At 45.3% G+C, this 26,871-nt stretch overlaps 1 protein-coding gene across 2 annotated transcripts in view; it reads left to right on the top strand.

Annotated features, from left to right (window-relative positions):
• Positions 1 to 238: 238 nt before the first annotated feature.
• Positions 239 to 26,871, top strand: part of HLF (HLF transcription factor, PAR bZIP family member) — a 36,260-nt gene continuing 9,627 nt past the window's right edge. For both annotated transcript variants that reach the window (XM_069872895.1, XM_069872894.1), the window contains exons 1-2: positions 239 to 436; positions 2,241 to 2,576. In XM_069872895.1, the coding sequence (XP_069728996.1) occupies positions 331 to 436; positions 2,241 to 2,576 (442 nt within the window). In that variant the 5' untranslated portion in view covers positions 239 to 330. The remainder of the gene's footprint in view (positions 437 to 2,240; positions 2,577 to 26,871) is intronic.

The raw sequence follows: 26,871 nt of genomic DNA, 5'->3' as shown, positions 1-26,871 counted from the left end.
CTGAGGCGGGGGGGGGGGGGGGGGGTGTGTGTCTGGGCGGGCTCTGAGGCCGCGCGCGCCGCGGCACGTGGAGGGGCGGGGCCGGGAGCGAGCGGGAGGGGGCGCGGCCCGGCGGGGGGCGGGGCCTCTCGCTCTCCGCCGCCAATGGGCGCGCGGGGCGTGACGTCAGCGCTGGGCGCGCGGCACGCGGGCGGCGGGCGGGGCGCGCGGGCAGAGCGGGCGGCGGGGGCGGCGCAGCCGGAGCTGGGTCCGCGCCTCTCCCGCTCCCCTCGGCACCCGCAGCGCCTCAGCCTCCGCCGCGGCCCCCTCCCCGGCTAGGGACGCCTCACCATGTCGCGGCCGCTCCCGCTGAACCCCACCTTCCTACCTCCCACCTACGGCGTCTTGAAGTCCCTGCTGGAAAACCCGCTCAAGCTGCCGCTCGCTCACGAAGACGGTGAGGACGCCCCTTGCAGCCCCCCCCCCCCCCTTGCAGCCTGACACCCCGAAATGGCCCCCCTTGCAGCTCCCCCCGCTGCCCTTCGCAGCCCGGCACCCCGAAATGTTCCCCTTTGCAGTTTATCACCCGAAACGCCCCTCCTTGTTCCCCCTTGCAGCCCAGCAGCCTGAAATGCCCCCCCCCGCACACTCCTTCCCCCGCTCCCCTTGCAGCTTGGCACCCCAAAACGCTCCTCTTTGCCCCACCCTTGCAGCCCAGCACCCCTGAATGCGCCCCTTGCAGCCTCATGCCCCCAAACACCCCTCCTTGCTCCCCCTTGCAGCCCCCCAGCTCCCCCTTAGCAGCCCAGCACTTTGAAATGCCCCCCTTGCAGCTTCATGCCCCCAAACACCCCTCCTTGATCCCCCTTTCAGTCCCTCCAGCTCCCCCTTGCAGACCAGCGCCCCTGAATGCCCTTCTTACAGCTTTGCACCCCTAAACGCCCCTCCTTGCTCCCCCTTGCAGCCCCCCCCAGCTCCCTCTTGCAGCCCAGCACCCCTGAAATGCCCCCTTGCAGCTCGGCACCCCAAAACACCCCTCCTTGCTCCCCTTTGCAGCTGCCTCGCTCCCCCTTTTCCCCCTCGTTCCTGACCCCGCAAGCGGTGAAGCCCTGATCTGGATGATCTTTAAGGTCTTTTCCAACCCAAACCGTTCCATGAGCCTATGATTTCCGTAGGGATATTGGACGCAGCCGGCCCGAGTTAATGTTTTGGTTTTTTACCAAGTTCCATATGTCTGGAAAAATGGATTAAAAGGCAGGATTTGCGACTGGGAGGTGTGGGGTGGGATGGGGAGCGGGGTGATGGGCATCCCAGCCTCTCCTCAAGGTACCCAGTGCTCCCTTCTGATTTAAACCCACCTTCCCTTGAACCCCGTAACAGCGGGGAGCTGCTGCTCTGCTGCAAAGCTGACCTGCAATTGCACCTTGTATTTGCAATGAATCAATGTCCGTTGAACCCAAAACCCTGTCAAAGTTCCTGCAGACCCACAGCTTTTTGAGTCCTCAGCGTTTCATCGCAAAGGAACTTGTAGGGTTCCACCAGGGTTGTCACATGTGGTTAAAAAGAAAATATTAAGGAGGCACGATAGCCGATAGAAAGCTGTATCGGTTCAGAATCTTGCAGATCTTGTAGAGGAACCAGGTGTTTTCCTTCAAAAGATGTGTGTGGAAATCCCTGGATTTTGTGGGGATGAATAAGAAAGTGACATTTTAACTGTTTATATTTCTCTGCTTCAGAATTTTTTATTAGCTCCTCTGTACTTCATATTCTGTCAGGCTTCACCGTGACTGTAAGTTAGTAACGTTAACAAGTACTGAATTTGAGGACTAATTTCCTTGTGTAAGGACTAGCTAGATTGGGACCTTAATTTAGAAGCATGACACAGGATAATAAGTTAGGGCGGTATCATGTTAAGACTTGGTTTTCAACAGAATACAGCAACATCTCCCATTTTGCTGTAACTGAAATACTCACTTTTAAGTCTGTTGGGCACTTATTGGAACTGACGTCCAAAGCCATGCGTGCGATGGAATTGGGAACTAAAAATAGAGGAGAATCTCAAACCCAAGGCTGGGTCCAGCAGAGGTGCCTGGCTTGCATGACCCTCAATTCTCTACCAAATGGAGCACATCAAGGGGGCTATTTTTATGAAGGGAATATTCGTTTCTTTGAACTGACAGTGTAGGAAAAAGAATTGAAGTAGTAGTAGCTAATATTTTAATTACGCAGCTCTTATATCTTTCTTTTGTGTTTTGTTTAAGCATTCGGTAAAGAAAAAGACAAAGAGAAGAAGTTAGATGATGACAGCACCAGTACCACAGTCCCTCAGTCAGCTTTCTTGGGCCCAACATTATGGGACAAGACACTGCCATACGATGGAGACACTTTCCAGTTGGAATACATGGACCTGGAAGAATTCCTCTCAGAAAATGGCATTCCACCCAGCCCAAACCAGCACGAGCATAGCCCGCACCAGTCGGGTCTCCAGCAAGCTACCTCAGCATCACCTTCTGTCATGGACCTCAGCAGCAGGGCTTCTACTTCAGTCCATCCAGGCATGGTGTCGCAGAACTGCATGCAGAGCCCAGTCAGACCAGGTAAATCACCCCTAAGAACTTCATATGGATTTTGGCACGGGCCCTCCTCCTCTGTGCAAATCACTCTTCTCCCCATATGGTTGACAGGCAGCTTAGAGAGAGATGCTATGATCCAAGTCACTCACACTTCAAAAAAAAAAAAAAAATAATAGCTCTAGTGATTGCTAGCTTGCCCCCTGGGATTATTATTTAAATTATGTAAGGAAGCTGTGGGAATTCCAAGGAAACTCTCCTGTCTTCTCTTCGTTGGTAGCCTAGCTATTAGCAAGTAAAAAGGCCACAAAAGGAACAGTAATGCGTAGATGCCGTGATGTTAATACTCTGCTGGCCAATTTTTGATGTGAGAACACAGGAATGGACGATTATTTTGAGGTTAAAGACGATGCTTCCTGCTTGAAATTTTGGCCATAATCTTATTCTCTATTGAGACAAGTAAAATTTGCCACAGTACATTGAGCAGGAACTGATTTTGGAACTGCGTTATAATCTTGCTTAAATTCTCAGAAATCAAGTGTAATTCTGACCCGAGTTGGTAACTTCTGTCTGTAGTCATCTTAAGCTGTAGGCAAAGAAAACATTGTGGAGTTGAGGTTCTGGTGGTAATGCATGATTCAAGCTCGTTTCATGTCAGTGGAAGTGTTCTGTTAGTTTCTTAATGCTTGAAATGAGTCCTTTAGAGACGCTTGTGTGAAGCCCGAATAACTGCTCTGGCTTGACACCAGCATGGCTGAGATCATGGTCAGTGGAATAGTGTCAGCAGTGAAGTTTGGAAAATATGGAGCTTTGCCTTTTTTAAAAAACAAAGAGAAAAGACCTGGGGTGACACAAGGTTTGCTAGAGCAAAATGTGCTCTTGGGAGCAGGAAACCACTCCTCTCCCTTCTGCTTGATCGTTTGCCACGCTCAGCGTGCGAAGTCATTGTGCGAATCATCTGATAAGGGGGCAAAATAAATAAATAGAAGGACAAAAGTTGTGGAGCAGGATGAAATAGAAGAGTCTTACGAGTTTGCAACATTCCTTCCTCATTAAAAAGAAATAAAACACCGAAGTCCCCCAAACCTGTCAGCAGCCTCCTTGGCCCCAGGTCAGCAGTGTGTGTTCAGTCGTAGGTTACATTCACTCACTTTTACTTTATGTAGATTTGACTTTGGTTTGTATTTCGGTTTCAAGGCATTTCATAGTTAACTAATAACTTATAAGGGTTTCCAAAGTTCAAATATATTTGGACTTGGCAAGAGCAGAATATAAAACCCTTTGTTTTTTCTGAGCCAGTTTTTTAAAATAGTGCATATGTGCTACATCATTTTCTGTCGCGTATGCACGCACAAAATTAAAAGCAGATAATGTGTCCTCATTCTTTCTTTCAAAGGAGCCAGGCTATGTGCCAGGCTTTTAAAGATCACCTGTCAGGATTTATTTGTGATCAGCTGTCCGTGTGACTTTTCAACTCATTGATTTTTTTTTTTTTATTTTTTTCTTTGGAGTTTTTCCTGACCCATTTGCAGCCCGGGGTTACAAACTTTGCTCCCTAGAAATGCTGTTTGCTTTTTTACTGTTTTAAAAGAAGTCGTCTGCTGAGGTAGGGTAAAACATCTAAAGTCACAGGGACTTTGCTGTCAGGTGTTCTTTCCTTAAGAATAAGTATTTTTTTGGTTTAATATGTTTAAGAGGGAGCTCATTTAATTTCTTAAAATGTTATTTTCTTCCCTCCCCTGTTACAGATGGGTACTGTGACTTATTTAACTATAGCCTGTTTTATCACTGAGTTGTTGATTTTTTTTTTTTGTGCTGTCATGTAAAAATCTTACTTTGACCTTCTGTTTTGAAGAGAAGATCATCTTTGAGCTTAGCATTTGAGAAAGTTTTAAAGTAAGGCAGTATGTATTTAAAAAAAAAAACCAACAAAACATTTTTAATAAAAGTAAAAGCAATCATTTAAAGTTGTCATACAAGTGCTGAGGCAAATATGCTGCTTTGAAATAAAAAGTTAGTAAGGTTAGGAGGTAAATGTTAAAATTATTATAATGGAGCCTTTTGGTTAATATTCCTTAAGACTTTTAAAATACATTTTTTACACTGTGCATGAAAAAAGGGTTTTTTAATTGGTGTAAGCTACTGTTCCAGTGTGTGTGGTTGTTACGATTTGTGTTATTGTAATAAACCCAAGAAGAAATAGCGTAAAGTATACCATTTCAACAAAAACTAATTCCATGTGATGTTGTTTTTAGGAAAGCTGCATTTGTTAGGTGACAGTTATTCTCCTAAACATACATTGTTATTGTGCCTTCTGAATTTTGTCTTACAACGGGAGCCTGTTTGAGCGCGTGGGCTATGAACAAGGGTCAAATCCTGCACCGCTCATGTCCCGCGTTCAAACGGCTCTGCAGGATTTGGTGTCGGCGTGCCACGTGCGGCTGGTTGGAGCTCCTGTACCTGCATGTGCCGTGTTCGGGGAGGATGCACACGTGCACGTGGAGCACCAAGCGTGACTCATGGACGCACAGGGCGCGTCTCAGACAGAGGGTCTGTGGAAGAGTGGCATAAGGAGATTTGTGTATGTGTTGAAAAGCGAGCCTTAGTTGTCTTTGGAAGCCAATGTTCTTATCCAAATATATATTTTATACCATCTCTGGAAATTGGGGTTGGCTTTCACTGAGAAGTGTCATCAGGCTCCGCAAAGCTGAGCTGACCCAGACTATAAACACATTACAGACTTCTCACTGATTTTTTTTTTATTATTATTTTTTATTTTTTTTAAAATAAAAAAGGCGTTATTTATAAATCTAACTTAATTCTGATTTTCCAGCTCGGATTGTCTAGTCGATGGAAAAATGATTAGGCTTACCAGTTTGTCATCTGTTCTCTGGGCTAGAGCAGAGAATAAAGCAAGTGCCTGCTTTCCCATAAGTGTCTGATTAGGAAATGTACATGTGGCAAATACTGGTTTTCTTTGGAAGAAGAGGGGCACAGGGTATTGGCTGTTCCAAGGTTGGAATCTGATGTGTTTCTTTTTCACAGTATTGATTTGTTTAAATCAAAGACCACCATTCATTGTAATGTGCAGACGCATCCCTGTATTGGATGTGGGTCAGTCAGTTGAAATCTGTAGTGTCCTTCAAAAAAACAGCTTTCATAAGGCTAGCATTTCAAGTAGGGTTATTGCAGAGGCAGTTCCGTGGTTCTTAATCTGTTGCCCACCTTGTGTTCTTTTGCAATTTTTTTTTTTTGGTAATATGTAGATCTCCGTTTAAATGCAGAGTCCCTTAAAGAAATTCAGGGTATTTGTAGCTGTTTGTATGTAAAGGGAGGTTCCAGTTTTGCAGGTGATGAGTTGGTGGTTGCTTTTTCCTGGCTCTTTCCTGGTGTAGTTCTTGGTTGGGTGAATGTGGTGGCTACTGTAAAGCGTTTGAACAGAGTGGATTAGTGTTCAGAAGCATCAGCCAAGTCTGGTGGAAGACCCTAATTAGAAGGTTCTTGGGATTTTGTGGTTTAGATCCAAATTTTCTGGTTGCCACCAAAGCCTTGGATGCAGGGCTATGCCAGCAGTGCGGCAAACCGTGTGTTGTTACTGCCTGGCTCCTTAAAGAGGATCGGACTGTGGAAAAAACCTCATTCTCTGCGTTCCTATGACGGTGGTTTTCAGTCCGCATTGCCTGGATGGCTGGGTGCCTTAAACTGCAAAGGATCTGTCAAAGAGAATTGAAGGGAAGAAAAACAGAAGAACGAGTTCTGTATTCTGCTGCAGAAATACACTCATGTGCAGTATCTGCAAATCTTCACTTTGTTTGGAGGAAAAAAAATATTTAGGTGTATGCAAAGCTGGGAGCTGTTTCAGTTTGAAGTGTACCTACTTTTCCCACCGCCCAGAAAAGCACAGATTTTATTGTAGGCCATGTTTTATTTATTCAGCCAAGAGATTTCATCTAGAGTGCGGTATCCGTTACCTTTTCCTTCTCCCATAGGGACTGCGCTGTCGTGATTGACACTAGGCGTGATCGGGTGGGTTTTGGTGCTTTCCTTTCCCTCTTGTTTGAGAATAGAGGCACCGTGGCCAGCTGCGAGAGGTTTGTTCCTGCTCCATCCTGCCTCTTGGCTACGTGCGAGGGATGCCCTGGAGAAGGGGCAGCACTCCCTTCATCGCAGTCTTCCTTCCCCTGTGTTTCTTAATGTGACCTCCTCTTCCAGCCCAGCCTTTGTAGTGTGAAGTGCAGCGTTCCCAGCAGCCAGCCTGTGCATGGAATCCTCTCCTGAGCATTAATCATTGTTTACAAGCAGTCACTAGGTGTTGCAGGAGCCGCAGTGTGAGGAGCTCTTGCAGTCGTAGGACTCTACCTCCAGCACCCGAAGGAGCTGGGAATTTCCTGACCTTTGCTTTCCCACGTGACAACATGGGAATGACCAGCTAAACCATCAGGTGGGCTGGTACGGGAGCTGCTGTTCACATTGATGCTCACGTGAGGCCCGGGATGGCAGTTGCCTGCGTGACCATGTGTTCCAGGCACGTGTCCATCCCCTGTGAGCCTGCTCAGCGCGGCTTTTGCTGGAGCAGCAGGCACGCACGCACGGCTGCCTGCTCCTGCCGTTACCAGCCGATACCCAAATCGCAGTGAAGTGGAAAAGCTTCACTCTGGGCTGCTGCGGTGAGGGAAACGGTGTGCAGGCAAGGCTCAAAACTGCTTTCAGGATCAAAGGAAGATGCAAAATATATGCAGGCAAATATTAAAAATAGCCTGTCACATGATAACAGAGAAAAAAGTGCTGAACGCACAAGCCTTGTTAATGCTGGAAGCAAGCGCACTGTCTCCTGCGAGAGATCTAATTTTAATATTCACTGTTAAATGTTGATTATTGGTTAAATAATTGCTTGACTGCATGAAAGAACTTGAAGTTAAGTTGGCATTCAAGCAGTAAACATATGAAGCATTGTGGGGTTTGTGCAATGCTTTTAAAATATACCTGGCCTGACTTTTCAGTTCTCTTTGGGAATAATGCTTTCCACGCAGACAAATCATCTCCTAGCAAGTAAGGGCTACCCAGTGTTAGGAAGAGGATATGCAAAGGAAACAAGGAGGGGGTTTTGTCACCTAAGAAAAACATTTCAAGGATGTCTGTGTGTTGAACTTGTAGTTACCTAGGGAAAGCGCAGTGTTTTCCTCGGAGCCTTGCTTCCCATCTCAAAGTGTATCGCAGAGCGTTTGATTGAAAGGTTCTCTAGTGCAGTGATTTGATTTTTAAGAGGCGAGTACACCCTGAAGTCTTCCTTAAAACAATATGTTCAAGTTGAGAGAAGACCTCATCGTGAGATGTGTTCGAAGAAGATGTTGACATTATCTGATTAGGTGAAGGCACTAGGAAACACATTAAATTGTTTCAATTTCTCCATATTTATATGACAGCAGGCGGGCAGTCGTGGGAGCTGGCACTGGCCAGATTCTGCCCAATTAATCTCAGCAATGAGTACTTTGCTCCTCATGTGGTCACACTGATTTCAGCGGCGCTCAGCAGGCGAGCAGCTTGTTGACTGCTCTCCTTCATCAACTGCTTGGTGGAGCAACAAAATGTCGCCACTTGCATTCTCATCATTCGTTTTTCTGGATTTATTTTTTTTTTTAAGGGGAGTAACAGCTCTGGGTGCCCCAGTGGAGTTTTCTTGGGCCAAAAGGGTGTACTCCTCATGGGTAGAGTGTGCTTCAGAGTATTACGAAATCAGAAGCTTGGTTGGCTGGCAGTACATTGTGGAGCTGTTTAGTATTTGTGTCACTCACATGTGGTTGCCTTTTTTCAAAGTCTCACTTTCATAACAAAATGTATATTCAATAGTTTGTCTCAATTCCACAGAAGACTGTGATGGTCAGACTAGAGCATTTCAATGAAGTTATATGCAAGAAAAGGTGGATTGATCTCTTCTCCATTAAGTAGATAATGAAAACTCTGAAAGAAAACTCCATTTACTTAAACCTCTAGTCAATGACTATAGAAAATGAATGTAAAATGCATAACTCTTAAAATGGATGCGTGATAAATTGATTTTGTAGCCTGTTATCACCTTTTTTAAAATGATCCAATGGTATTAAAGAAGCTGTTTGTTTATTGCAAAGCTGGGTTTGGTCCTGTGAGCTTCAGAGCTGATGTGAGGAGAGCTGCCACGAGGTAGGTAAAGGCAGCATGTGTCACATCATCTTGTTTGGGTTGGGTTTTTTGTTTGTTTGTTTTGTTTTGTTTTTAGTTCAACTTTGCTTAATTGAGGTGCTATCCATCAAGTTCTAACCAAATACAAGTCACTGTTCAACGTCTCACATCTCTAAGACGCTTAAAGCTTCCCTCTCCCATCCTCTGAACTAAATCTTGCTAGAGCTAAATTTGGCTGGATTTTTGCTGTACACTGTCCAACACTGTTGCTCAGCTCTTCTGATGTGGCGTGCTCTTGCTTCATGTTCTCTGCTCAACTTTGAGAGAAACAGCCTTAGTTCTCCATTTTTCTGGTACTATTCCCTCATTTGTATTTGATGAAAACGGGCATTGAGGAGCTTGAAGTTCTTTGTTTCTGCTTTGGTGTATGGGCTGTTTGTAGAAGGAAATAAAAAATCCAGATTGCGTTAGGGTCCTAGAAATCTCGTGTCCTTACTGACTGGAACACAAATCTAGATTGTTACTGAAACAAAACTTGACAGGAACCCACAGATCAATGCATTAATGTGCATTTACTGCAAACAGATCCTGGAGTGAACCCTAGCAGTAATTAGTCTGTAACAAAATGTCATCCTTAGGTGTGTAGGTGTATAAGCAGAGAGGCAGAAATGCATAGTTTGCAGAAGGCTTGTTGAGGATGGAGAACGGTTTAAAAAAGTTCTTTTCCAATTAGCCTTAGGGAGCTCAGCTTGCTATAAATTCCTTGTTCTGGAACATGGCTGTGGACAATAGGTCAAAGATTAAGTAATTCATTACAGAAGTGGTTGGTATTCCTGAATTTGATAAACAAATGTATAAAGAGAGTTCTCCATCCAGAGCAAGAACCATTACTTAGTGTGGCAATGACTGGATCTTAAATTTTTTTCAGAAAACTTGTGAGTCTGCCACTTAGTTCCTGTCTGGACATTGCTACACTTGAGGTGAGCTGGTAACAGCAATCATAATACAGATGAAAGCACTCAAACCAGAAATTAAGTGTGGTCCCCCTAGTAACTGCTTAGAACTTGAGGTTCTAGAGAAGCCAGAACGGAAATTGTAGATTGCGTTTTGAAAAACTGAAGGAACAACAACATGGAACTTCTAAATACACAGTGCTCTTGCAGAACTTTGTTTGACAGAGTAATCAATGTTTTTAGCACAGGGAGATTACTGAAATAGTAACATTAACCCTTCTTGTGGAAGAGTACATTACTTGGGGCTGCAGAACATAAAACACAGGCTCAAAGCTAGAGGGCTGCACTGAAACAGAAGAGGTGACTTAGTTTAGTAATTTGTACAAATTTGCCATGTCAGCATTTGGAGATGAGTCCTGTTCCAGCAAGAAGTCCGCTTAAAAGCCAGTGATGTGCTTAGCTTCTGCTATGGTATTTAAAAGACAGGTGGATGAGGTGCTGAGGGTCATGGTTTAGTGGTTGACAGGAATGGTTGGACTCGATGATCCTGGGGGTCTTTCCAACCTAGTGATTCCGTGATGCTTAGTAAGTAGGAACGTGGTACTCAACCCCAAATCTGGTTCCTCCTCAAAACAGGGAGGGTTAAACTGACTGGCTTTGCAGGACCCTGCAGCAATCAGACATTCCACTGTTGTGTCTTTCCTTGTGCTGAGCCGTGGAAACAGAGATGTTACTGATGTTTGTGATCCTTGTGGCTGCAGCCCCTCGCAGCACGGGGCATTTGGCTGTTTCTGTATGTAACTCTTGCAGCTCTGGTCCTTACCATGTCAGATCAGCATTGAGGTATTTCTTTTTGCCTGGTTTGCTGCAAAAATAAACCCTCTCCACTTGTGCTAGGTATGTCTGGCCTCTTGTGTGTTCCTGCTTCATGATTTATTTCAGGATATTGGCTGATATTAACTAAATGTGGCAAGAAAGTTGTGATTCTGTGAGAATAATTGCATTCCTAAAATTTCATGGAAGTAGATGAGTGGATAGGGTGGGAATATGTTCCTGAGCAGGAAAAGCTGTAACATCAGTGTGCATTTTCTACATCATAGAATTTACACAAGGCCTTTAAAATGCCTGATCTGTATGAAATCCTGCTAGGAAAGCTGATGCCCTTTTAGGCAATGAGATGTCAATTGACTTGGAGAAACAATTCTGCAAGAAACAAAGTTCAGTTGGCTTACTGTGTCTTGAGGAGGGGTTGCAAATTCTTTTCCACTGTTACCCTTCCTTTAAAATACTCAGCTCCTGGAGTCTTGTGATTATGTGAGACTCCAAGGTTTCATTTAAAAAGAGAAGTTAGAAAACCAGCTATACGGTTTGTAGGCAAGACCTAAACACACTGAACCCAAGTGATGGAACAATCTTGATCCTCTCCAAAATCGAGCATGATTATTTTACCTAAAAATTCTCCTAAATTGTGTGCTGTTTTCCTGCCCTATCCAGTTCCTCCTGTGCAGCAGAAGCACCTCGGCGCCCCTGCCCTGTTTGAAGCCACCGTGCAGTCTGCCAACCTCCCACTGGAGACCTGTTATCTTATCACAATTATTGTGGTATCACACACGGGCGGGTGGCCAAGTGACCTTGTGCATGGTCTGGCCGTTCACCCTTCAGGGCGCTGGACACAAAGCTGCCTTGTACCGCTCGCTCTGCACAGAGAAACTTTCCACTCTGCCACCAGGATCTGGTCGGTTGGAAGTGAATGAGAAACAAGGGACAGTGAGAGTGGGCTCAAAGTGTTGAGGGATCACAGAGGAAAAGTAGGTCGTGGCAGCTTCTGTGCATTGGGAGGAGGAAAGGGGAGCACAAGCTGGGGAAGATTTGTTTTCCTATTGGCTTTTCAAAGTTGTGCAATTTAAGAATTGGATTAACCTGATATGACTGGTTTTCTGCCAGATTAGATATGTTGAGTTTCTTGGCATTGTGAGTTGTACAGTACATTGTGTGCTGTAAATATGGGTGTGTCGGGATAAAGCTGCAATGACACAACCCGCTCGCGGTGTAAGGCAGCGTGGCTGGGTGGACCCCTGCTCCCTTAGCCCCCGCTCCCTTGACCCCAGAACACGCATAATTGTTAGAGCATTTGACCCCAGAACACGCGTAATTGTTAGAGCATTTAGAGGTTCATTGGAACCTCTCTATGTTCCTAGCACAGCATCAGGATACTTTGATACCCTCTGTGGTTGCGGAACGTTTATCTGGGGGCTAAATCCATTTGGTCTGGCTGGGGCTTATGCTGTATGTAGTGTCTTAAAAAAGCCTGTATGAAAATGCACTCAGGAGTTCAGTCCTGGTTTCTCAGGACTGAGCCGGAGAAATGTTGAGATGCCTTTTTTTTTTTATTTTTTTTTTTTCAACCTGTGTCTAAGACATTGCCTCGAGCTGAACTTTGGAAGAGGAACAAATCAGATGCAGACCTGAAATAGCTGCAAGTGCTGAGCTGGCAGCTGTTTGAAGTGCCCCGCAGCGCCGTATGGGTGTCAAAGTGAAATTTTTACAGCAGTATATATTTGCTCAGCGGGGGGGGGTTGTGTTATGTACATCCTGAGGTAATTTAATGTGGTGTGTCCTTTTTATATGCTGGGCTGGCCTCATAGAGGGCCCGGATTCTATTTGCTTACTGCAGGGTGAGGGTGGGGTAATGCCTGCCTTCCAGCTGAGACGATGCAAGGAGGCAGCTGGGGAAAGGTGGCCAGAGCGAGGGCTTCGAGCTGGGTGATCGCTGCTCTGAACACTGAGAGGTGTGCAGGCTTCAGAGAGCGAAGCTACGAATACATTAGAGCACCTTTGTTTAATTCCCACTCTCATTTCCAGACTTCTCCAGGGACCGTATCTACCCCAGCGGTTTAGCCGCAAGGGTGACCGTGGCATGGCCTTTGTCACTGACTCTCGGGACCTGCCCTCTGTATCCATACACTGAAAAAACAGGAATTAATTCCCCTGCCTGCAGGAAGATTACTTCCCTTGGAGAAGGTTAATAAGTCAGATATCAAGACTGTGTCATGGTACTCGGCCATATTACACTGCCTTGCTCGAATGCACATAGCAAAACAAAAAAAGGCTTGCTCATCAGATGGAGGTTTTTGTGAAGTGGTGGTAGTGAGGTGATCAAGCCATTTTTTTTCAGAACAGCACAAATGGAGTAAAATGGACCAGCAGGTTGACTTTGTGGACACCTGCATCACTCAACAATACACTTATGTGAGAGAATTAGGAATGTGTGCAGCATATTCAAAGTTAACCTGCATAGCAGCCTTTTGAGAAGGTGAAACCAGAAGCCTTCAGTTACAAATATTGGATAGTTGCATTTTGGGTGTCTACTTGAATCCCTTAGCTGCTGGTGTCTTGGCATTTAGGGCTGGGACATGGATTGTCCAGGCTCTGAGACCTGACATTCATGCATCCATAATCGTGTGGCCACTCTCAGGGAAGCCAATCTTTCTTTTGAACTGGACTCATCACAAGGTTTAGGAGCTGTTTTCCAAGCTCTTGTATCTGTTCAATTTTTGTAGTGTGGCGTGATTGAAGTCAATGATGAAAATCATGGTAGTCTGTGTCTGGAAGCTGTTTGGAACACGTGAAAAGAAATAGATTAGCCAAATAGAAGGGAAAATCTGAAGGTGTAATTATGAACTCGCGTGTCTCTCTCATTTCCCCAGCTGCTGCACGTGTCCACGTTATCAGTTTATTTCTGTTAAAAAGTAAACAAATCTCACTTTTCTTATGTGGTCTCATGACTGTTTCATCCGAGTTGCTCTTATCTGTAGCAGGGATGTACTTCTGAGGTCCTGGGTTTGGAGGCTTTTCTTTCTGCTTCCACATGCAGCACGCTCTCACGAGTCACATGCACCTCTGGGGCTGGCCAGGGATGCTGTTTGTCTCCTCTTAAGTCAGTTATTTAAAAAATTTGTTATCACTAGTATCAAAAGTGTAGTACCTTATCACTGGGACGGTTTTCATCTCTTTAGACCCAGCATGTTTTTTGGATTGAATCCTTTGGCCAAGTTATCTTGCTTTATGACTTTCTCTGTGTTCCGGTCTGCTACTTGGTGCTCTTTAAGTAGCATCAGCAAAACCTGACCCGTAAGGGTCATGGCCATTGTAGTCATACCCTTCCTTTACAGGGCCATATCCTGAGAGGCCTCAGCACCTCTCATTCTCCTGAATGTGGAATTTGAAGTCATTGAGAGTGTTGCATTTTTGAGCCACTGAACCTCTACAGTGAATAAATTACAGTGCCTTTTCTGATTTGGGTCCTTTCAGGGTCTGCATCCTTGAAGCAGCTGGTGGTGTGTAAACTGCTGAAATCCAGGTGGATGCCTGGTGCTCAGCCCCCTTGCTGAGTGTGCTCAGCCCTACAAGCCCAGTGAACTCCTTGTTAAAACACAGCACTGGTCTTTAGGCAAACTCCTTAGGTAATTTTTTTTTTTTGCTGCCCTTCGGTTTATAGCCCGTGGCTTGTTGTTTCCCACTTTCTCACGTTTTCCCAAAGCCGCTGGTGTGTACAGTCTGAAGATCACATTTAACCAACACAAGGAAATCAGCTTGGCCCGCCGAGCTGCTCCATCACGTGGCGGAGAATGTGTTCACTCTGTTCTGCCAGACTGTGGCTCGCTGAGCAAAATACAGTGGAGCTCTGGGCTTCAGGCCAAGCTTTTATTTCAGTTTGGAGCTTACAGCCACATATTTGCTGTTTGGCAGGACATCCACTGGGGTATATTTGGATAGTAATCTAGCATTGTTTTGCTGCTTTTTTCTTCTCTTTTTTTTTTTTTTTAATTTTTTTTTTATGCACACAGATAGTATAATCCCAACACTTTAGCCAGTCCATACAACATTTCTCAGTGTGCACCGTTATGTATGTGCACTCAGAGCTTGTAGCCGTGACCTTTGATGAATATAAGTCCGAGCAATTAACTTTCTTTTGAAAAATCCTGCATGTCCTACTCTTTGCCCCCCATGTGCGAAAACAGAGCTGTGTTGTTACTCTTTCCAAGATCAAAAGCTTTACTAGGGTTTGATTGAAGTCCAATTATGGAAGGAAGTAGCTGTGCTGGAGCTCTGAAAATAGCAATAATTGTTAAAATAATAAAGTGTGTCCTTGTGTGTCTTTATAATCTTTAAAACTTCTTTTGGGGGGAAGGGGGTGGCTTTCCTCTATTTTAAAAATGAAAATATTAGCAAATGTCTTGGGAACGTAGGAGTGTGCTGTTAGAAATCCAGAGAGGGATACTTGTTCCTCTTGCTTCAGTTCTCTTCTCCACCCCAAGCCTGCCTTCCTCTGGAGCTGTTTGCGTGCAGCCTGACTCACACAGGAAAATAAAGCTGGATTTGATTTTTAACTGTATGGGAGGCTTTGGGTTTAGGGGGGATAAAGGCTTTATGGTGCAAACTCATTTATTTCTCTATGAAACAAAAACATGCTTTTCCAAATACATCGTGTTTTGGAAAATTGGCTCTGGGTTTGAAACCCCAGCATCTCTGAGGGCACCCTAGTCTGAATAAAGTAGCACAGAAAGACCTAATTGCTCGAGGAGGCACTACAGAACATGATTGCAAGCATCAGTGTCTGAGGAGCAGTTCCTGTTGTTCATGAAGGGAAATCTCTCTCAAAATCTGGAGAGGGTTGGTTGGATTGTTTTCTATGGGCGATGCTGAGCCTGGATGTCTGTTTTAATGATGACTTTATCAGCCACTTTGAGCTGTGTCTGAGCAGATCAGTACCAGCAAACGCTGAAATACTTTTCCCCCAAATCTGTGTGTTATTCTACATGTGTTGTATAGATTTTCAGATGCTTTCTCTTAGTCTTCCCTGCATCCTCAGGGAAGAGAATCGGGGAGACTCCTGAGGTGAGACTGGGCTGGTGTCGATGGACAGAGCTTCAAGAAGGGAGAGCTTGGTTCTTGGTGTTCAATATAAATGTCCATCTATCACTGCAGCATTCAGTTAATTAATATCAAGGGGAATAACTAGAAGTTAAGATGATAATGTGGATGGTGTTAGGTAAACCTTCCAGTATTTTCCCCTGGTGGCTGTAGTTCCAGAGTTGTGGCTGGTTTCAACCTACAGCAGGATTTTACCAGGGTTTGGTTTTTTGTTTGTTTTCTTTTTTTTTTTTTTAAACTCACGTGCTTGCACACACATCTGATATACGGTGGAATAATCTTTGTGTGAAAATCAACCCTCGTGTACTTTATTTTTAGCCAGCTTGACTCAGAATCACTAATTACTCAACTAAAATCTTTGCATTCTAGATAAATGGTATCAAGTAATAAGCCCAGAGGGTTGTACAGATCCAGTGAAGCCCTTTGATTTGTCACATGAACCTTCATGACTAGAATTGTCTTGGCCCCTTCAATTACTTGTGCAGAACCTGTTAGTTGTTCATTTGAACAATGGCTTTCTCCATTGCAGCGAGAATTATTTAGTCTTTCCTAGTACACTTAAACCTTGTTTAAATCCTCTGTTTATCCTGAATAGCTCAATTCCTTGCTCTTACTGGGTTTGGATGGATCTTTGGGGTGTGAACTGTTTCACTGCCTTCTGGACATTGTAGTTGTTCATAAAACCAAGGGGAGCGAGAGGTGCCCTGTTGGTCACCTGAAAGGTGTTTATACATCCAGCAGCTTTAACAGCTCAGAGCAGCCTTGCCTGATCTCTAGGAGCTGCTGAAACTCATCAAGCAGGTTCCTGCTAACCAATTATCCAGCTAAGCAGAAAGTGGAAAGGTGTTTCTCTTGCTTGTTTTTCCTTTGCTGAGTTTAACCCATTCTTTCCCAAGCACCAGCCACTGCTGATGTTCGTAAGGCTGAAATAGCAGCGGGGAGAGTAGAGAAGGAAGAAGGTTAGAAGGGACCTCTGACCTTGCAAATACTGCTCTGTGTGTTGGTGTGTATCCCTCGACTGGGCAGTTTGTAGCATCAATACTGAGCACTCGGTTTCTTAGCTGAGAATCAACAACCCTCACCTAGCTTTGTGTCTTGCATGTTAACAAAATCTTTTAAAAAAAAAAAAAAATCCCCCTTCCAGCCCAACCCTTCCTCCCACTCCCCAAGCCCAATAATGAATGTTTCATTGCTGCCAGAGCAAATTTGTTGATTCCCAAACACTCCTACTGTGCCTTGGTGGGAGACTTGAATTACTTGCATAATAAGGGCTGCAGATAATATAAAAAAAAGCTCTTTCTAGTAGAGCTCTGGTTTTGACTACATGTTACAAGAATAAATAAATGCTCTGATGATACCAGGCAGCTGGGCTGTCCACATCTCACTGTCTCCTACATGGATTTTTAATAAGACAGGACATGTGCATGACTCTCTTACTGGCTATCAATACCAGATGTGTCTGTGCGGAATTCAGAGACGTTGTCAAGCAATGGTGCGGTTGTCAAACAAATGATTTTGCTCATAATTACTGGAAATAGTAAATGAGTGGGTGGGACATGGTGAAGAGATATTCCCAATTACAGTAGAAAACAAGAGGATGAAGTGACTGTAGTAAATAATAACTTGGTGAATAACTTGGTACTTATTTTTCCTGACTAGTTAAGGGATCACTTCAGTGGGCAGCAATCTCACCATGTGTTCTCTGATGTGCAACAGGGCTCCTGCAGCTTTACATCAGCCAGGGAGTTAAGAGCTTTTTATTCACTAGGCTTTTAGTAGTCTGTGTCCGCACCTCTGCTGGATTTGTCTGGGATTGGCCAGCGGTGTCAGAAGTTGTTGGGAGGAAATGAGACAGACGTGCACAGCACCTATGCACACAAACGCCTTTCTTGAGGAAATGGAGCTGAAGACTAATTGTCCAGTACTGAGACACTGAGATGAAGCTTGCAAAGTCATTGAAAGAACAGAAAGGCCACTTGGTATCTTAGTTATGTGCATAGGCTTTAACCAGGTACAGAGATACTGTTCGTGCCCATGGGTTGGATCTGTGCAGGCCAGTATTCTGCTGCCCAGGACTTCGTAGAAGTGAAAGACAATTTGGTGACTGCATTGATTGCTTTGGAAGTGACTGGAAATGCTTATGAAGAAGCAGATCTAAATACTCAGTAGCTTAAACTGTAGCAGAGCTTGATGGGATATCTGAGTTGTGGTAGTGGCTGAGTGGTCTGTGCCATAGCCTTTGACTATGGACAGGGCTTTCTCTGGTTTCCCAAGGGTTTAACTGATCATCTACTACTGTTTGACATGGGGGTGGTTATTTTTTTAAAGGAAAATCCATGAGTGCATGAGTTGGAATCAAATAACGAAAATGTGATAGAGCCTTTCCATCATCAGGATTTTATTGAGTTTTGCCTGTGCGTCGAGTCCTCAAATGACCTCATCCAGGCAGCAAAACAGAGACTAGGGAGGTAAAGCAAAGTTCTCAGATTACTGAACAAGAGAACTGCAAAGGCAGGTGGCCACATCATCCCAAGCAGCTAGGACAAACCTTCTGAAACCAGTAAAGGTGCGTTGAGACTTCTGCCTCAGTAGGTGCTTCTTCAGGCTGCGGGTCAAGCGGGCGAGCTGTGGGAGTTGAACACCGTATTGTGTGCTATGGGTGGGCAGCACCACCTGAGCTGGGTGTGAATCACCTGGAATGTGTGTGCATAGGTGGCCTGGGCATGAGGAAACAGGATGCTTTCACCTGTGATTAGCTGAGTTACTTCTGGGGAAGTGCACCAGAACACAGGGTTGTCTTCTGTGGGAAGGACACACAAAAGGTGGCCACGAAGCATCTTTATCATGAGATTAGCTCTTAACTTATTTCTGAAACTGTGGACCACCCTATATCTGGTCACTGCCATTTGCTTTTTTCTTTTTGTGTTTGTAAAAGGAGAACAAATAAAAATGTTCTGTAAGCTTTGCTACGTTTAAAGAAATATTTATATGGCACAGCTCTATTTTGTGTTATTTTTTATATTCAAAATATAGAGGGCTTTAGAGTAGAAGAAGAAAAGCCGCATCTCTGGTTTTAAGATAAAATAAGATGATCTCTGTGACAGAGACAGCAGAAATGATGTGATGTGACAGTTGCTGTAGCAACACCACCTACTTCATGAAAATCGGAGTTAACAGGAGTGTAAAAGGTAGAGCCCACATAATTTTCCAAGCCTGTGGATTGCTGCTACCCTCAGCTTGCGGTGCTTCCACCTCTCCAATGTTTCCCATTCCATTTGCGCACAACTATACCTTTTTCCACATGGCCAGCTCTTGCAGACCCAGTCCTGTAGTTGGCAGGGGGACATGGTAGGAGCTCTGCAGAGAAGCCAGCAGGGCTCTGCCTACTGCTGACCTGGTGTATAAGCAGAAAATAACATGGATGATTGTGTTGGGCCCTGTCCTCTCCCCAGATGCTCTTGAAAACCTTGGCCAACAAAGTACTCGAGGGCCTGTGCTGTCTCAAAGGTGTCGTGTACAGGGAATGGGATGAGCACGGCTGTAAAAGGAGCCCAGACTGGTCAGTTTACTTCTACTGGAATCCGCTTGTAGGAAAGCAGCGTTCTATTTAATATAAACTGTAATTGTTGTAGGCTCTGAAGATGTTAAAGGTAAGTGCATCAGCACACGGTGCCGCATACCAGTGACACGTTGCCTGTGAAAGCAGGAAAATGCGTTACTTTTAATCCTAGCGGTGTCAAGCCAGTTACCTGGTGGCTGGGAGCGTGGCGTACAGCGCAGCACGCAGAGGGCTTTGTTCGCTATAAATGCACTGCTCAGTAGCTGGAAGGAGGTTTAACTTCTGTGTCTTGGGGCAGTCTCATTTCATGTTTTACACAGCTCAAAATCTTCACAGGTTCTGCGTCTGTTGTGTTCAGAACCTGCATCCATAGTGTGTTCAGAGTGTCGGCTCAGGGTATGGACAGTTTGCAGAGGAGATCACAAGAAGTAAAATAAGTATTAGGATGCCAAGATTTCTTCAAGAAATATTCCGTCGCCAACCTTTTCCACTGCTGCTATTTTAGAAATATAAAACCATGAAGATTTTTGTATGTGTTGCCTTTTCTGGTCACTTTTTCTGAGATTTTTTCTTGCTTGCTTTACCATCTTCTTTCTATAAAAATATGACCACTGTTCTTTTTCTGCAGTTTTCTGCACCTTTGGTTTGGTTTTTGAGATTCCTCAGTGTAGTAGTTTCTTGCCATTTTCTGATGCTGGATGACTTTCCCCTTTAGAAGTGAATTTCTAAGTCAACGTCTTGCCCAGTGTTCAGTGCTGTAATTTCTTTTCATCGGCCTCGCTTTGTGAAGTTCCCTGGTTTTGCCCGTGTCTGATGTGCCATGAAAGCCTGTACCAGGCAGCAGCTGTGAGGAAGTGGTTAGGGAGGCACGGGTAATGTCCATATGCAACAGCCTCTCCCAGCATCCTCCCTAAGCCACGGTTACGTGACCCATTTTTCAGACTTCCCAAGACTGATGTATTTGTATACTTGGTTTATAAAGATAACTATATCAATAGAGAAAAGGATATAATGACACACACTTATGCATTCTTTGTGTATGCCACTGGGAGTAAAACTAGTGTGTAAAACCAAGTGAGTCCTTGCAGTTATTGGGCTGTAACAAACCATATACAAATTTGGGGGTTTGCTCTTCTTGTTTTGTTCCCTCTCCCCCGCTAAACGTGTCAGAGAAAAAAGAAAATATACTCAGTCTTCCTTGGAAGGTTATGGGAACAGTGTGTCCTCATTCTGGCATCTCTGCTTCTTAAACTGAGACTATTTTACACAAATCATCCTCTCTAAAGCATTGGTTTAGTTTTGTTGCATAAAGAGTGAACTGTGTTTCGGTGAACAAAAAATGTACAAAAGTGAAAATCAAGAGCTACTCCAAAAGAGAGTTCAGATTTGTGTAGATGGAATGGTTCAAAGGAGAAGGGCAGGTCTGCACGCTCCTCTCACTCTGCCCAGTGCCCCTTTTCCTGAGGGTTTGTGTCCAGGGAGCAGGCGATAGCATCTCTTGGCTGCCTCTGGGGCTTTGCCATAAGCTCCTGGTTGGGAGGAATAGGGAATGTGCCTGTCTCACGTGGCTTTTCCATGCCGTTTGAAATCTCACTCGGCTGTGTTGTGATAAAACGCAGGAACGATGGGCTTGGGTACCAGAACTGGGTAATAGAGACGTGAGTCATGAGTGGCATATGCTTTTGGGATTACAAGACGGCTTCTTGCAAGACCTGTTTACTGACTGAGAGCGTGCTGTCCTGCATGTTCATTAGCCAAATAAATAGAGCAATGCGAGAGGAGCTCACTTGATCTGGAGTCTTGCTGAGCACATTGGCGGTGGCATGAATGCATCTTCGGGACAGGTGTTATCTTTGTTTTGAGTGGTGTTCCACGTGAAGGTGTATTTATCGATGCCGTATGAGGCTGTTATCTAAAGCAGGAGCTCTATCTAACATTGATTTATTAAGGCTGGGTGTGTAATTGTCCAAGGAGATAAAAAATGGATGTATTTGTCTACTTCAGAACCGGTTAAAAATTCTGATGATTCTCGAGAAGTTTTCTTTTAAGAAAAGAAAATAATTATATTCTGTGAGGACCTTCATGCGAATTGCCAGTTAAGGAAAATATACGCAGCTGTTCCAAAGGATCTCATGAAGCTCCACTGTGCCAGAGAATATCAGTATCTTGAAGCAAAATATGCTTCTAAACTAGGTTTAAATCAGAATGAAATACCTGTCTGAATGCTCTTCCCTGCAGCCTCTCCTTAGACCCCGTCCCCATGGAATGTCATCATGGTCTGTCTGTGAGGAGAGCAGCACCCTACAGAAATCATGGGAGAGGGCTGTGGGTTCCATGCTTTCAAGAATTAGAAAATCCCTGTGTGGTGTCCTAGAAGCAGGATCAAACCCTCAGTTTCTGTGTAGCACTTCCGCAAGGGAAATGTTCAGAACAGAAGCAATGACTCAAGGTGTCTTGCAGAGGAGAACAGTTTGATATCCTGGTAGCTTTCATCAGTGAGGCCACATTGAGCCAAGTGCTGCCTTACACAGGCTAACAACGGGGTAAGTTTTTCAGAGTATGGATCTTATAGAAGAGCAGGCTCTGCCGTCCCAAAGTCATCATGGGAAGTGTTACCTGATGGTGCCTCATATTTGTTGGTTTATTGCTTTTGAAGGGCAGAACGTTACTGGCACAGCAGGTGAAGCATGTTAGATGCACCTTGTACAAACCACAGGTGGGGCTTGCAAAGTTGAGCCCTCAAAAGCCTGCAAAACCTCGACCGAAGGCCACGTGCGCAGCTTCAGAGAGCTCCCCTTCTGCTGTCTGCTTGGAGATGCAGGATTTCATCACATTCCATCCTCCTTTTCCCTTCTCTCTTTTTAAATGCAGAGCTCAGGCCAGCTCTGGGTTGAATCAGGACTGTATTGGGAAGGAAGCAGTTGTCTGTAGGATCTTGACCTCATTTACTGCAGATGTGAGAGAATGCACTGAGCGACAGGAGGAGAAGGGAATATCTGTCTGGAAGGGCAGAAGGATTTTGTCTAGGGAGACTGGATTTTTCCATGAAGTTTCAGCAGAATTCTGAGCAAGTTGCATGTTTGTGTGAGCTGGTCACACTGTTTGTTTGCTTCCCTGTTTGTGAGGAGCCCAGTTTGAGGAGAGATTTAGATTAGATATTGGGAAGAAACATTTTCCTGTGAGGGTGGTGAGGCACTGGCACAGGTTGCCCAGAGAAGTCGTGGCTGCCCCATCCCTGGAGGCTGGATGGGGCTTGGAGCAACCTGATCTGGTGCCCATGGCAGGGAGTTGGAACTGGGTGAGCTTTAAAGTCCCTTCTGATTCAAACCATTCACTGCTTCTATGACTCTTTGATGCCTTGGGTGGCCCTCTTGTTAGTGTACAGCCCACAGCCAGCAGCAGAAGTCGGTGAGAGCTGGTTTGGAATGCAGACAGTGCCTATAATGTCAGCTAACCTGAGAGGCTGGCTGCGTGCGTTTAATTTAAAATGTCTGTACTTCTGTCTTTCACCTGCAAAGAGGAAGAGCTGCCCCTTCTTTCCTAAGGGTCTTCTGGGAAAAGGATTTTGTCTGTGAAGCATACAGATGCAGTAGTGGTCAATGCAGGAGGGAACCCTTGGGAAGCTGATAATTGTATCTCGACGGGAGGCTGGAGTGCTTTGTGGCAAATAGTGTGTGAGTCCGTTTGGATAAAGAGAAATGGGTGAAACCAGGACTCCTGGATGAGGAAAGAATCTGGAAAAAAAATACTATGTGATCAGAACCTTAGAGATTGCTGCAACGGTGACTGTGCTTCTCAGAATAAAGCAAATGGAAAAGAAAACCTGGATTTTCTCATGTGCCACCCAAACCCAGGCACATTGGAACTGAGTAGGAATGGGCTGGCAGCACCTCACAGCGCCTTGTGCTTGGGCTGGGTGACAACTTACTCTGTAAGGAGCTGAGGGTGGACAAGATGCTTTACCTATGCACTTCACTTTGTGCTGAGAACAGAGGATCAGTGGGATTCTGGAGTCTGGAGCTGTCTTTGTACCACCAGCATGCTCCTGCTCTGTTCCCATCAGTGATGCTCTTCTACTGAATGCACTCATCCCAGCCTTTGCTGAAGCAGCCTTCCTCTTCCAGCCTCTCCCCCTTTCCTTTTTAGCTCCCGGTTTCCCTCATCCTCGCCTTCCTCACCTCCTGGCCCCCTTCTCAGCTTTGAGTCCCAGTTACTTAGTGCAATTGCCCCTTTCTCAGGCAGCCTTAGCATGCATGCAGTAGATCTTACAAAGTCAAATGAAAGGGAAACAGCATTGATGCCAGAGCCGCTGTCTCTTCCAGGGCATGGGCTGCTAGCATAGATTGGGGAAAAAAATTGCCAGAAACTGTTAACTGGTTCAAAACAAAGTATTTTTGCTGAACCTTTTTCAGGAGCTGTAGGACCATTTTGGCAGAAATGTAATTGGCGCCTACAAATCCAAACAGAATGGTTGAAATCTGGCAAAGGTCTGAGGAACTGCAGACAGCATCCTCTAATGGGAAGTGTCAGACACCACCAGTCCTGCCTGGAATAACACTGCAGAGGCCCAGAGCAGGAGGCACGCGATGCTGAGAGGGGAAATGACAATCTTTTTATAATAAAATGCACAATGTTTGTTAAACAATGCCGATATCCTTAAAAAGTGCACGTTTTAAAACGCTTCTATGCGTCAATCTTTTTGTGTATGTTAGCAGCAAAGATGTTGTGGTTGCATGGGATTAAGATCTGTCTTTCCGTAGGAAGTGTTTGCAGTCACCCCATGTTTGGCAGCATCAAGTTTGTGCAAGATAAGAAACAGAGGAATGCCTGTGCCAGGTTGGAGCACTGGTTAAAATACACTGGTCTCCCGTTGCTTCAGGAGAAAATAAAGTTCTTCTAATAACATCTTACATAAATACACCCAAGGGTGAAACGTCTTCGCCCCCAGGCAGAGAGTGGCTGGTTTTGTCCTCCACACGGGGGCTGCGAGATCCTAGAGTGTGGCTTGTCATTTCCTTTAGCATCGGTGTAGATGATGGTTTTATTGTCGTGTAATTGTTTTAATTTCTGGAAGACACTAAAATACTAATAATAGGGAAATAAGATGATGCTTACAGTATTGTAGGTGAGGAATTATAACCTGACAAGATGCAACCCTTGGATAAAACATGGCCTCTAGAACGCTCCTTTGCCACCTGTGGGGATTTCTGCCAGTCTCTGTTCCTGCACACTGCCCTGAGTTTGCATTGAGAGGACTTTTCCGAGAGGCTGAAGGGGTTAATGCAGAAATAGATGACGGATTAGTTTGGGCCAGGCTGTGATTTGGAGTAGGAGAATCATCCCAAATGGTTGGCCAGCTATCAAGCAGATAGACGAGTTGGAAGAGCAGTGGGGTTCTCTGGAGCAGCTCTGGGTGAGGATTATCTGTCAGTTTAACTGCCGCGCTCTGTACTCTGACTGACAGACCCAAAGTGCCTTTAGCTAATGTAAAGAAAAATGATTAGCAAACATATATTTTACCTCTGGGCTGCTAATAAATTGAATAAGAAAATCCTCTTTTCTTTCCCTCCAACATATGTGTGAAAAATAGGGAAAAATATTTTGATTAGAAGGTTTCTGTTCCCTTTTCTTCTCTTGTTCTCGTCGCTGTTCTGCAGCCAGCTGCGGAGCTGATGAAAAGTGTGGAAGGGCTGCGAGAAGGGAGGCTTTTGGAAAATCAGGCACATTTCTCTAAGAGCTGAATGATTCAAAATTGAGTTCCCCAGAATTCACTGGGGATCTCCTGCAGTACAAATAAGGAGTCTGTCAAGCCGTGGTGCAGCTGAAGAGGTTATTCCTGTCTTAACTCTCCCGGGCACAGCTGGTAGGTGGATGTTTCAAAAAGGGAAAATTAGGAGTCAGGATACAGTGATTGAACTCCCCACGATACCAGATCAGCATTTGGGGTTTGTAGGTATATAAAAATGCTACTGTGCTTTTGAATTGTGAATTTAGTTATTTGCAAGCAGATTAAAGCTGCTGGATTTTTTAACAGCCATTTGGTGACCTAGATGACACGAGTGAATGGCCTCAGTCCGTTTCTCTTTGAAAAGGAACCACACTGAAAATATTGCTGTTACATTGGGCTTCTCACTGGCAGTCCCTGCTGGGAGGACCGAGAGGCTCAGAGCAGACAATTTGCTTTGAAGTCCTTCTTTCTGGAGAATTTTCTGCTATTGCTAATACCCGCCAGAGCAGCACCAAGAGCGTTAGCAGAGGTAAGATGGAGTTGTCAAAACCTGCCGATCCCTTTGCCAGGAGGCACCTGGAGCTGTCTGTCTGTCCTGGCACAGTCAGTGTTGCTTGAACAGAGCTCTGCGAGTGGGAAAGTCTCCAGACAAAGGGCCCGTGTTGACATAGTTGTGGTCTCCCCGGGCGATGGGTGAGACACATCACTAGGGCGGTATGAGGGGAAGTTTCCATTAACCATTGTTCCCAGCTTGTCTCCTCCAGCACCATGGAGTTGTGCAGCTGGATTTCCAAAAGAGCTTAATGCTCGGAGCTCTCATTTCAGCAACTTAAAAAGAGGGGCTAAGTTCTTTCCAAAACACTTGGCAATCGGCAGCCCCCATTGAGAACAAAGCTAAACACATTAAACAGTCCAGCCACTCCACTGCTGTGAAAATTTGGCGGCTGCTGTGAGTGCAGAGTGTTTAAATAATACAGAGACTGGCAACAAAGGCACCGATGGTGAGCGGTGAGGTGCTTTACCCGTGCCCGGCCTCGGCGGCTGGTGGTGTGAGCTGCCTCCTTGGTGGATCCCTTGCGCATCGCAGGCTCCGAGCGGCTCTTTCGCTGGATGTTGTGACAGCTGTGGAGCTTGCTGATGTGAGGATTAGTCGGCTGCTGGGCACATGATGTTCGGATTGCTGTGCTTATTCGCCCTACCTCTGATTGCGAGGAATTTAGTGCGTAAAAATAACACCCTGAACGAATTTGGCAGGAGGATGCACGGCTCAAGGGCCGCGCACACACAGGGAGAGGAGCTCGGGGAGCGGTGTAACGCGAGGCCACGTACTGTACTCCTGCAGCAGCAGCAGTGCCAAGTCCAACGCGAGCCCACGCTGTCAGCTTGGGTTACGATGACTTCCAGCACCACAGAGATGCAATGGCCCTTAGCCAGGACGCTAACAAAGACAGGTTCCTGGCTTGTATTGTTGGCAAAACTTGATAGAATAAATAAAAAGATACCAAGTGCTGTGAGCTGCCTAACGTAAACTGCTGGACAAGGAAATACTGGGTTTTCTGCCTGGGGTTTTGATCTTAATTCTGTTGTTCTCCCTGGGGTTTCTGATCGCTGACAGGAACATGACAGCAGGGAGAGCCACCTGCACCGACGGGTAGGGGTGTGTGAGCAGGGGTATGTGACAGGGCAATAGTCTCCTGGCTCATGCGTGATCTGTTCAGGCTTTGCGTTGGTGATAGCGTCCACCTTAAACCAGCTTCACCCTGGCCCCCGGCACATCTCATGTTTGCTGAAGGACTCGTCTTCAGTAGTGACAGAGGGAATCTTAGACTGGGGAAAGTGGGATGTGTGTGGGTACGGAGCAAGGCAGGATCCTTGCTGCTATGGGTTCTTCTCCCACATCACCTTGGAGATGCATTGCTCTGTCCTTTGTTTTGCTGTTGCAAAGACACAATATACCTCAGGTTCCTATGTTTAAAAGCAGCATTTTTGCCC

Source organism: Phaenicophaeus curvirostris, chromosome 19 (genome assembly GCF_032191515.1).
Source record: "Phaenicophaeus curvirostris isolate KB17595 chromosome 19, BPBGC_Pcur_1.0, whole genome shotgun sequence".
Taxonomy (NCBI): Eukaryota; Metazoa; Chordata; class Aves; order Cuculiformes; family Cuculidae; genus Phaenicophaeus; species Phaenicophaeus curvirostris.
The sequence above is the reverse complement of the archived record's forward strand: the minus strand, read 5'-3'. Positions and strand labels throughout refer to the sequence as shown.